This window comes from Ptychodera flava, chromosome 2 (assembly GCF_041260155.1).
Source record: "Ptychodera flava strain L36383 chromosome 2, AS_Pfla_20210202, whole genome shotgun sequence".
Classification (NCBI taxonomy): Eukaryota; Metazoa; Hemichordata; class Enteropneusta; family Ptychoderidae; genus Ptychodera; species Ptychodera flava.
The window spans coordinates 4,966,005-4,978,729 of NC_091929.1; the positions used below are offsets into that span (position 1 = coordinate 4,966,005).

The following is a 12,725-nucleotide window of genomic DNA, read 5'->3' on the forward strand; positions in this document are numbered from 1 at the left end:
CGCCATCCGACATTCAAATACACGTACTTGTGGTACCGAAGATTGTTTTACCGGACACTTCTGTTACCCTGGTCCCGCCGCCTGTCATCCTTATTCATGCTCTTTATGTTTTTTGTCTCACTTATGTAATTAACCTTAACCTTAACCAAATCGGGTCAAGTGATGTTGAAAATGGGTCAGTAGAAATCACGCGGAGCCAATTTCTAATTTCTAATTTCGATTTGCAGTTGACATGCTATTCCTACTTGGGACAACCAACCACAATTTAATATTTCATCCAATTCGTAATTCCCATTTGCATTATTGATTACAAATAAGGTTGGCCGCAAAAGATACCGCGCTGAACGTGTCATTCTTAATTCAGAAATAGAATGCTAACAGAACAAATTCAAGATCGAAATTTGGTCTAACTTTAATGTAAATGGTCAAGTGAACCAATGAAATCATGAAATTTGCCAATATTTCGACTTTCAATCTCTGATTTCAGGGTGAAAGAATGGTTGGCCGAATAATGTCACGGATTATATCTATATATTATATGAGATATTATTATTTCTGTATAGTGGTCAAAGTACCTCAACCAAATTGTTTTTTGTATGTGTATCTCACGCTAGCAAGCATTACGCAGCTCACCATTTGGTATTTAACTTTTCAAGAACACTTTCTGCTTACCACTGTTGAGTAACCTGGTACCTTGCAGTAGTTCCATAGCTCTCAACTTTCCCACCTAAAATCGCTGGGTAAAGTTGTTCAGTGAAAGTTACGACGCCTTCAAACACACATAGGGAGCTAAGTCTCCGATGTTTTCTAGTTGTTTGTTTGTTTGTAACATACAAAATATAGCTGAAATATGATGACGTATGTTTGTTTGAAATAAAGCAATAAATAAAAACTAAAATTTAAAATGAAAGTCAGAACAGCAAACACACTCTGCTCTACCAGCACTCTAAAAAATATGTTTCTTTCCGGTAGCATGGCTCTGGGTAGGTAAGCTTAGGCCGAAGGGAATTTTTCGATTATATTGTTTTTTGTGGGCTGAGACCCCTTAAATACAGTGAAATGTAGGAAACTTACGATTCTTTTTGGAAATGCGAAAAAAATGTTTAGGGTCGATGGTTTTTTTCTAGGAGTAGGTCGGGTTACCGGAAACACACACTATTTATTATGCCTATTTGGTCTAAATTCGGGTAGAGTTTGCGTCTGCGGTTCTATTTTTCATTTCATCATTTTATGATTTTGTGTTTGTTCATTGTCACTGGCAATATCAGGCACCTGTGGGAGATACAAGCGAGCCGACACAAATACCTGCGCGTTCCGTGACTTACACGTACCACCACAATGCAAGAGCGGGGCTCAAAAGATTTGATCAAACTGAGCATGACTTCGCGCATAATGACGTCACTGAAAATGGCTGCCCCCACTGATTTAGCGACAGCAGCTGCGAACGGAGATTTAAATGTAAGTATTTAAGCCAATGCTTGTCTATTCACTGATTGTACCATGTGTACTTTCTGTAAAGAACGTACGTTTGTTCGTTTAAAATCTTTAAAGGAACCGAATCGCTCAAAATATCCAGAATTTGAAGACGTTGCACTTTCACGATAACCGATAGGCGATACCATGGTTACGCCGGGGCAACGAATGATCTTGGTCCAAGCATGGTATCGATGTTTTGTAGCGTTCTTGCTTCTGGATATCGACACATTTAACTTGTCTGTAAACTTTAGCTCACCGCGGCCCACAAAAGTTGCCAAAACTAGTGGTTTCAGAAGTGATCAGTAAGTACTTTTAAGCTAAAGTCACCACTGACACTGTTCCATATGCATTGTAATGTAACCAACCTTGTATCTCCCGCTGGATATATAGCAACGAGATATTGTCAAGAGTTACCTCGCAAGTCGCGCCATGCACATGATCACACGTGTCCTTAAAGCCAGTGTTCATGCGCTTTACATAAAAAGTTCACGTAGACTCACACGGTTTCGCTTTGAAACACTGTAATTGGGTGGATGATTCAGTTCATTTGTTGTCATCTTCAAAGCATCTTAAGTTCCTTTTATGGAAAGCATGTACATTATGAAACCGATCAATAAAAAAGAATACGTTTTCCCTGAAATTCTCAATTTCCACTTTCAAGTGAGACGAAGTCTCGGCGTTTTTCATCAACCAAACTTAACAATTTTTGGAACCTTTGTTTGTAGTTAGGCTTGCAGGGAAATGTTGCTTCTACAGGTAACACACAGACCTTGAAGATCTTTTTTTCCTGTATTCTACCATGTTCATGGAGCTAGAAGCATCTGTTCTAGCGCCGATGATTCTACCTACATGTGCCAATCATGAAAGTAAAATAGCGCTGATCGCAAATGACAGCTTTTTACTCTTTAAGTATGCATAAATAAATATATATCTGCACAGACTACAAGCTGCAAAAATAGCCACGCATGCAACAACAAAATTTGTCTGAATTTTCAGTCCCATGCCGCTTGAGTGCAGCAGCTATCTTTAGTAACAAACCTGAAATCAAGATCAATGCTATTATCTCCATTCACAAACCAAACATCTTTGGTGAGTGTGGTGCTACAGTACACTGTCATCACTATCATCACTAATGAAGCAATGCATAATTATTATAGTGAAATTTTGAATCTTTCACTGTATGCACTACATAATTTTAGTTGTGATCGCACATGGAAAATTATTATCATAACTTATGTATCAATGCTGTTATTACTGGGATATCGGCAGATTGTCAAGATTGTAAACATGTTGTGTGTACTTTAAAGTGAAAATAGGGCAGATTCCAAATGATGTCTGAGGTCAATGAATACACATAAATAAATATTTGCCTGAAGATTTTTAGAACCCTTTCAGAAATTACAGGAGTGGCAAATTTGTTACTTAGGGACCATCTCAGATTGTCACATAAGTTGAAAATGGGAAATTCGTTTGATTAAAGGGGAGTGGGTTTGACCTCCATTCAATTAGTGAACTTGATTTTTGCACTTTTATTTTGTGATCACAAGTTCTCTTTACATTGTGTGTAAAAATGAACAAAAACTGCACACTTGTAACAACAAATTTCTGTGTAACTGTTTCCAACTCGTGTGTGTCATGCTATGGTTAATAGTACTCAAATTTGATCGATTACTTTACGATATACATGTAATGTGGTGAGGGGATACATATTCTTCAGTGGCTATAACAAAATGCTACACCATACTTTCAGGCAGACATTGACATTTTGCACTTTTGAACTTTCGTTAGGTGGGGAGGGGGTTTGATCTAAACGAAGGAATTTCATTTCTTGAACTTACAGTATGCAACAATCTGAGAAGGTCCCTTAGTGGCCATCAATGTTGTAACTGAATTTATAGAGTAAGATGTCAAAAGATCTGATCACTAAGCTGCAGCAGTAGAATTGTTTGCGGTTACAGATTTATCTCTAAAAATAGCTGCACACAGGTAACATATGACATTGCTGCTTGTTATTATTGCATGTGTGGCTGTTGTTGCAGCTTGTACTTTTATCTTGAATGTCTTTCTAGTGTTCATCGTAGCATTGACAGTCACCTAAAAAGTTGTATTTTTGTTGTTTCGCAATGTATATTTCGCAAAAATGTAACATAAATTTGCACACAAATATTAACTTTTGCATATATATATTAATGAGAGAACACTGACGTCATTTTCAAACGGCTTTTGAGATAAAGAAGGCATGGACTGTTGACAGTCTAACATATTCCCAGTATGTAGATATCTTGTATTTGTTTTCACAACTGATTCAAGTTCATCGGACTCTGTAGTAGACGTGAACTCAATAACTATTCTGTGGATTTTTTCAGTCACTAAGAGCAAGCATTCATGAGGGAGCAGATGTGAATAGGCGTTCATCAGAGGGTTTTGTACCACTGTGTATTGCTGCATTCTGGGGATACAGTGATATTGCAGAATATTTACTAAGACATGGGTAAGATCATCCTAATGTTTAATGCAATATATCACATCAAATGCTTGTTTTAACATTCTATGGCCAAAACCGATTTCGTGTTAAACATTCACAAATATGATGCATGATGATATTCAATAATGAATAAATCCTCTATGTTAGGAATCTAGTGTGGACTGCGTTCTGGTACAGTGTAGTTGAGCAATCATGCTGACAACAGTAAACAACTTTCCTTTCAGTCTAAATAACCAAATTGTTGCATCAAAGAAAGTGTTCTAGAGCCTCAAACAAGAATTGCAGACAGATTATGAAATATTTGTACCATGGTTGTTGGTCACACAAATTTCAATCAGGAGTACTGGACTGTTATACAGGGGAAGGTAAAAGCTGATTTATGAGTGGTGATACAGGGAGTGATACAAATTGTTTAGAAGGGTTCAGAGAGTACAAATTGTTTAGAGGGGTGCTGTGCTTTTCCTAGAACCGTAATAAGAGCACATTACAGCATACATGAATTTAATAACTCATACAGTGTAACTTGTAGTACAAACTTTCAATGCAATTTATTGGTTTTCTGTAGTACCTGCATCTTGTACAAAAGATGTCAATTTCAACACTCATTAAAAATAAAACATGATCTCTTTAGTAGGTGAAATAGCCAACTGATAAAAATGTTGTACACTTAACATAGTAATTTATTTGCCTCAAGCTACAGGACTGAGATTCTTTATTGGAGGGATTTTAACCTTTTTCACATGGCATATGTAGGTAGAAAGATATTATAAAACTGTTGATTGTCTCTGGCAGGTAATAATTATAATCAGTATACCTTTATGCTAATATACTGGTATGATGCTTTAGTATGAAATTTAATAATATTTGCATGGCATTTCTAGTTCCATTCTTGATGAAATTTTTATTTTTCACTTTTCCTATCAGTGCTGATATCAACAGATGTAATGGTGGGACGGGATGGACGGCGTTACACTGTGCAGCATTTCAAGGCCATGGCAAAGTTATTATGAAATTAATGGAATATAATCCAAAGTTAGATATCAGAGATGCCAAGGGCAGGTGAGTCCAATGGAAATGTAATTCACTAACTGTGCACATGTATGTAATGTGTTATGTTAATTTCCCCTGTAGTAATTTGCATTATTCGCATTGACAGAAATCAGCTAAAAACTAAAGTAACCGAAATAGAGTGGGATTTCATGAAAATGTGCAGAAGAATTTCTGGTGTGTATGGTACTGTATTCCAGTACTTTGAATTTGTTGTACATGTCATATTCTGTTTGTACCGGTATAACTAAAGTTTCTTCTTCCTCAGCATTTCCGTGAAAGGATGTCTGTGCAAGTATCATGACCAAACCATAAGAATTCTCACAGAGGTTAATATTGACTGTGTAGCTTTACTCCTCAGCTAATAAGTAACCTCTATTCCATAGCTTCCCAGTGATGTAGTTTTACAATAGTAGTTTCTTTTTTCATATCTTTTCCTGGTGATGCAGTTTTACGATAAAAGCCTCTTGCAATGTTTGTCTTTACTGCAGGACAGCATCAGATTTTGCTTCAGCCATGGATGCTATCTGGCCATTCTTTGCTTCAGCTGGATGTAGAAGAACACCTAAATCAGAACTCATCAGATTTGACATTATAAAAAAGGTAAGATTTTACAACAATACTATTACTTAAAAGAATATTACCACAGCTAAAACCCTGCCCCTTAATTGCAAATTGTGCATCTACATGATGTACAACAAATGATTGAAAACTGCTGTATTATTCCACTTCTACGTCATCTCCCGGAACTTTTTCTGCTCAAAAAAGGTTATCTCCAGTGCGATTTAATGTGTATATTTTCACTATTCCAACGATAATCGCATCTCTGTTTAGTTGCTGTACAGTAGCTAGAGGTTGCTCAGTGTCTACTGATACAGGCAGTTTTCATTGTTGTTGATCTCGGAATCACATAACCCAACCATATGTTAGTATCTGCTGATAACTTATAAAGCATGGTTCAATGAAAGCATTGACCAACTTGGCAAATAAGTAAATATTAGTACACTTTCCAGTTTATAACCAGGAAGAAAGGTGACATTTAGGAAACACCCAACAGTGTTTGATGAATGATGATGATAAGGTTTCCTCATTGCATAGCACGTCATTAATATAGAATGAAAGACCATGTCAAAAGGAAGACAACCAGACCAGAAATTGCAATGGCTTTAACTGAAATAATTGTTCCCAGTCAAAGTTGCAACATTATTACGTACATGTACCTCTCCTCAATTATGTGATGTTGTTTCTGTGATTGAGTTTAAAACCACTATCACTACAGCTACAGCTATTGGTTAGCTTGGCACTGAGAAATGTGACTGGAGGATTAATATCCCCAGTCCTCAAAATGTAAAGGCTTTCAAGCTGCAGTGACAGATGACAGCTGTAGTGAGGTGATAGGTCAATACACAGCCAGTATAAATCAGTGTTATTGTAGATGTCAACGTGTCTACTACTCAATAAATGTTACAGTCTTACTACTGCAGTGTTCTATGGAAGAAGGCATGTGACAGTGCCAAACAAATACCTAGAGACAAACACACACACAGGATACATAGCTCTGTGAATATTTCTGCACTTGTGGTTTTCTTCATACCGTGGTACATTTGAATGCTTGGTTTCGTCTGTCCTAAGGTCCTTTCCAGGATTATACAAATCACAAGGTTGTTCGGAAAGCTATAGCATTCTTCAGGATAGAATTTTAAATGTATTATTATATCAACAACATTTTCTTGCTGTACTCCCAAAGCATGTTGAAACACAAACTGCTTATCCTGTCAACACAGCAACTGTATGTGCAATCACACTGTTATTGTTTACATTTAAATTCTTGTCCAAACGAGAAGTTACTTTGTCAACAATAATAATGCAGTGTGTTAAAAGTGCAGGCTGAGTTGACAAGCTGAATACTGTGTATCTAAGCATTCTTTAGGGAGTAGAACAAGAAACTACTTGACATTGAAGACAAAAACTGTGAAGAAAATCATCAAAATTTACAGCAACTGGCATTTACAATACTTATTGTCAAAGTATGTACAGCAAGCCACTCTACCCCACTTGTGAGGTAGCAGTAACCATGGCCAGGGCAAATGTGGTGAAAGTTTGAGAGTAAAGCAGTGCCTATTTAGCAAACCACTGTTGCAGTACAGTTACATGTTGCTTATCACTTGATCTACTGTCAATCACCATCAAGCAACACATTCTCATTTCATTGTATATTGCAGGTACAAGATGATCCAGTCATGCCTAAATCAAATTATGCTATTTACTCAAGACCAGGTTCAGCATATGTTATGAAAGCACAGCCATTACGTGGTGATGTCAGAAATGCTAGGGACCAACAGAGGGTAAGATGAACTCTAATTTGATATTGCAAAGAATGCATATAAGAATGTCAACCTCAACCTCATCTTATCAAAAAGACCATAGCTGCAACTTGTGATGTTATTTTTGTTACTTTTGTTCCTGAAAACTACATTTTTTGTTCTTTCACTATATTTCCTTGCTCTTCCACTCAAATTATGTTCATATACAGTGTTAGCCTTGTGAACACAACTCATTGTTTATGATATGCAACATTGTGTTACAGTTGATAAATGAATTCTGCTAAAGACATAAAGTCTGCAAGAACTCTATGTTACACAAATACAGACTATGTTGACAATTAGAGACTACGGATTTAGACATGATAGACAAGAAACTATTTCAATGGAGGGACTGTGAATTCACCACTGGAACAACATTAATCAACATGTATCAAAAGTTAATGCTGACAGGGCTTACAGCTAATTTTGTTCCCATGACCCATGACCTATGGTCATTATCTTGACAAACGGTGCTGTTGAATCAATTAACAGAAGAATGGGTTTAAATGGATAAGAATATCACAAGAGAAAGACAGTCCATTTACTTATTTTGGAAAATGCCTACTTTAAAATTTTGACTTTATTGAAGTCAACATAATTGTTCTGTGGAATGATGTAGCCACCATGCTGTCTGTACTTACACCTACCTGGTATACCCAATAGTTCCTCTATCAGTTCCATTTATGTTTTTCAAGTTGTATGTTTTATGCAGGTGGCTCTATAATAATCAATAACTGATTTACTGGTTGTCTTATTGAATCAATTATTATTACTTATCACTATTAAATCCATTTCTCGATCACTATTATAATCTCACTAATCTGTTCTAGAAAAAATAGCAGCAAGGAATGAATGAAGATAGTAATAATCTTCAATTTGATTATTTCTAACAGGAATATGCAGCATCTACAGGAGATGTTCTTGCTCTTCATGGAGAGGCTATTGATTCCAGATCTACCAGCAATCCATCATTTAATATCTGGAGGAGCTAGGAGACCATCTTTTGTTTCAATGTTACAAACAATGAGCAGTGCTTGACTCCTGAACCAATGAATAAAGACATTGATGAATTGGACATGTGCTGAACTTGCACTTCACTGGTCAAAGACACAGTGTAAAGATTTTGTGCTGTGACAAGATTCCACAAGTCTAAATACATCTTTGAAACTGACATATGGAAGACATGAATGATCACACTGTTAAAGACAGAAAGCTATAGGGACTTCATGTTGATGCAAATGAATGAAAATATGGTGTAGGGTTTTAATACTGCAGTAAAATAAAAAAATACCTCTTTTTATACGTAACAATTTGGTTTGTGATGAAATGCCAAGTCAATGGCTAATATTCCCTCCACTGTTTGATACAAGCAGCCTACACGTACTATAAGATTTACTACTTAATATCACATTTGTCTATCATAGTACAGAATACATCACAATTTTCAGAAAAAAATTAAGTTAATGTAATGTCTGATGTTTCTGTACTGCTCAGAAAAAAGTACACAGTTTTCAGGAAAGTCGTTTCCGATGATTTGTTGAACTCTATTCTAATGGCTGTTCCAATAGTGTTTCAACTATTTTCAGACTATGTTCCCTGTGTATTCCATGAAAATTATGATCTTTATCAATTGTAGTTAGATACTGTACTGCCAAGTGATGTACCCTAGTTGGTATTAATTGATACATTGCAGCTGTCACATTTGATCTATCTACTGGTATGGTTTGCATACAGTGGGTGACATCAACTTCATGGCAAATTCTGAATGTACATCAGAAGTTTTCTGTTCTTTTCAAGTGTACACAATCAGGAAAACATCCTATCTGATATGGATTATACATTTTCTGTTGTTTTATGTATAGTGAACCTTAGTCTGATATGTTAGCACTACTGTCATATTTTTGTATGCAATCCCAATGTTTGTTGCTGTTGAATGGAAGCTGTCTACCGTAGAGGGAACAAATTTAAATGAATTGATTGGAATAAATTACATCATGGCTGTATAGGGTTGATAAATATATAATTTGACACTAAATCTTTATGAGTTAGAATCACAATTTATATATATGTCACATTAGTATGTACAGTGCACCTGAACAGTGTGGTCCCAGTCCATCTAATGAAAACAATCAGATTTTCTTAGGGGGCTCTTGTAGGTTTTTAAACAACTTGACCCCCTAGGATCATGTTGATTTGTATATTTATTCAGTATAGGCCCAGTGTTTGACAGACTTGCTGTGTGTACATGTGTACAGTTTCATGTCAGAGTATTTATATATCCTTTCCAATTTAACTGCTTTCAATAGCAAACATCAATAAAATGAACAAGTCTAGGATCATGCACAGAAATCTATAAACTCACTTTTCAATAGTTTTATTTATGGATGTATTTTGCACTTTGTGAATGTGATCAATCAAGTTGTTTTCAATATAAATATTTTTGTAATTTTTACACACGCAATGAAGCAGGGAAGCAGACAAAATGTATCGCAATGAATTTACAACTCTGGATTTAAATTATTTGTAGTTTACAAAGCATAGAATATGCAATTTTGTGTCAATAGCAAGTCATAGAATATGTATGGTGTTTTGTCAGCATTATGCAATTTCATATTCTGTGTACAAAACTATCATGAAGATAAATTGTGATAAATAAAAATCCTGTGAGCTTTATTTAGAGTGATGGTCCTCTGAAAGTTAATTTTTTTGTTGTTGAAACAAAGATCTTCAAAATAAAGGTGTAACCTATGATCGCAGCTTAAAGAGTATGCGGACACTTGAGGCAAAACTAATAGAATTGTCTCTTCATCCTTAGTTGAACTTTGACGCTGACACGAATATTTCCTACTGCACTGATGAAAAAAAATAAGAGGAGACATTCTCAATATGTGTTTGTATGATTACAAGTGTCTTGAGATTCTCATCAGATTTGCAAAGTGACAATTGCATTGAAAGTCACAGTGAATATAGCAGTTGTCAGATTGAAGTCAGAAAATTATGTCAGCTTGGCTTCAGTGTGTATCTTAGAATTTAATCTCATCAATTTTCATTTGTTTGAAAATGTACTGACACATACTAGCTGTATCAACACAATACTGATATGGACACAATAACACTTGACTGTCATTCACAGTACTAGTAAATGGTATGGATTTGTCTTGTAGAATCTGCTTCTAGCTGGCAATATTACAAGTAACTTTATATACTTCAGAAAACAAAGAATATTATTATAATGAATAAGATTTATAAATATCAAATGCTTTCATTACTCAAAACGATCGTAGCCTCAATGTTCTATTGCCTTTAGTAGGTGTGTACCTGATGGTCCTGTACTGTAGATCAAAAATCACCTCGAGTGACCATCCTGTTTTGTAACTTCACTTGAACAACACCTGTACATTATCTGCCATTATCAGTCCGGGTCAGCTCCAAATTGGAGACTCATTATGATAATGTATTCCGGCATTCAGCCAATCATCGACAGATTACATCATTAATAAAGTACAGGTCACGCTGGGTCACAAATTACCCACCAAGTGTGATCGGCAGTTTTGGGCCGCTTATTAAGCCCCTGTCTTGTGAATTTCGACGAATTTCGACAGTCAACATAATCCACGTGTTCTGCAGAAGGTCATGTCCAACAAGGAGTCCGATTAGTGAACAAATATTCGAAATATTGACGATTCATTTCTACCCCCAGTTTATCGATTTCGCTCAAGTACCGAGAATCATTTTGTGGATGTTCGTCATCTCTATTAGAAATACTGTTATAAAGGTTATTTGTGTAGGTACGCGTATAACATTTTGCAAGAAAGAAGAGCAATGTCAGAGCTTTAAAACGATACCTGTTTTGTAGTTGTCAAACGCAGACTAAAAATGGTACGCGATTTTGAAAATGTGTTGACAGAGTGGCCACACAACTGTTCCCCATACGGTAGAATTTGTATCGCTGCCATCTCCGATACAAATGGGGTATTCTGAACGATCTGTGTAGGTACACGATTTATATTTCGCAGGACTTCAACCAGAGTCTAGGAATCACAGCGATGTATGGGGTTTGGTTGTCTTAGCCAGAATAAAACTGGTACGCGACTTTGAAATTGTGTTTTGACAGAGTGGCCACACAACTGTTCGACATTATGACAGAATACGGCGCGGGAGTTCGACACAGTATGGCGTACGTAACGAAGGACGCATGTGGAAGTTGCCAGGAAATACAATTTTTACTGATGGCGCGCTGGCCGCTGATTGGCTAATGAGAGGGGGAAAATATTATGGTATAGCGTCTCCAATTTTGGAGCTGACCCGGACTGCCATTATTGCATATCAGAAAGTGATGTCCTGCAATACATGTATATTAAATTTTTAAGCACAGGGACACAAACATGATTGAAGAACTTCACCAATGTTACAGCGACATATAACTTTGGAAAAGATCACTTTTATCAATTCAGTGAATAGGATCAACCACGTCCTGATAATCTGTTGGATCTGTGAGATGTTTTGATGCTACAGAACAATGCAGAGATGTGTTTTCAATAAACAGTGTTGTATTCATTATGTAAGTCATTTCTCTTTATAGTCATACCACATGTCTGTATGTGCAAACTTTTTTCAAGTAATAACTTTTCAAGAATACTGGCTGACTTTGGCACTGATGAACATAGTTTTATGAGTGAAGAGACACCTTCAGTAAATCAACCTTACAACTGAAATGAAATCAAGTTGAACTTCATATCATTTCAGAAAAAGTCAGTGCTTTCCAGTGTACAGTCCACCTCTTGAAATCTACACATTTAGATAACACTGCAGAAGACAGATATCACTCCAATAGTTTTCAAAATAAACAAATACCAACTGTGAACCATGAGAAGTTGAATTGTTTTGTGTCTTTGTGTATGGACTCTTTTAGTGAACTTATTTCCTGTGTCATTGCTACAGCATCAACAGACGTGAGATCTGTCACTGTCTATGGTTAAAACTACTGTAATTATGATTCTGAAATGGATCATGCTTCACCAGTGAATTCATGACAAGCAAGTTTATATTATCCTGTTTGTAGTTGTAATTCATTGTGAGCCTTGTGTCAGCAACAACAATGGAGTCTGTACATGTACAGGCTGAGCTGACAAGCTGAATACTGTATATCTCAACATACCTTGGGGAGAGGAACAGAAAACAGTGGTTGACAATAAAAACAAGTTGTGAAAAAAATGTTTATAATAAGTACAACTACAGGCTCTCTAAGCATCATTGAGTGAACAAATTCATAATTACTAATTTTCTACTCTTTCCAACCAAAAGTATTGTATCTGAGGTTGAAATTGATGAATAGTATGAAGGCATGTAGCAGT

General features: G+C 36.1%; 1 protein-coding gene across 1 annotated transcript; it reads left to right on the forward strand.

Moving 5' to 3' along the window:
* Positions 1 to 1,313: 1,313 nt before the first annotated feature.
* On the forward strand, positions 1,314 to 10,050 carry LOC139151895 (ankyrin repeat domain-containing protein 39-like). The gene is made up of 6 exons (XM_070724936.1): positions 1,314 to 1,458; positions 3,843 to 3,967; positions 4,886 to 5,020; positions 5,500 to 5,611; positions 7,231 to 7,353; positions 8,265 to 10,050. The coding sequence occupies exons 1-6, from the start codon at positions 1,339 to 1,341 to the stop codon at positions 8,361 to 8,363; spliced, it is 714 nt and encodes a 237-aa protein (XP_070581037.1). The 5' UTR covers positions 1,314 to 1,338; the 3' UTR covers positions 8,364 to 10,050.
* Positions 10,051 to 12,725: the final 2,675 nt, after the last annotated feature.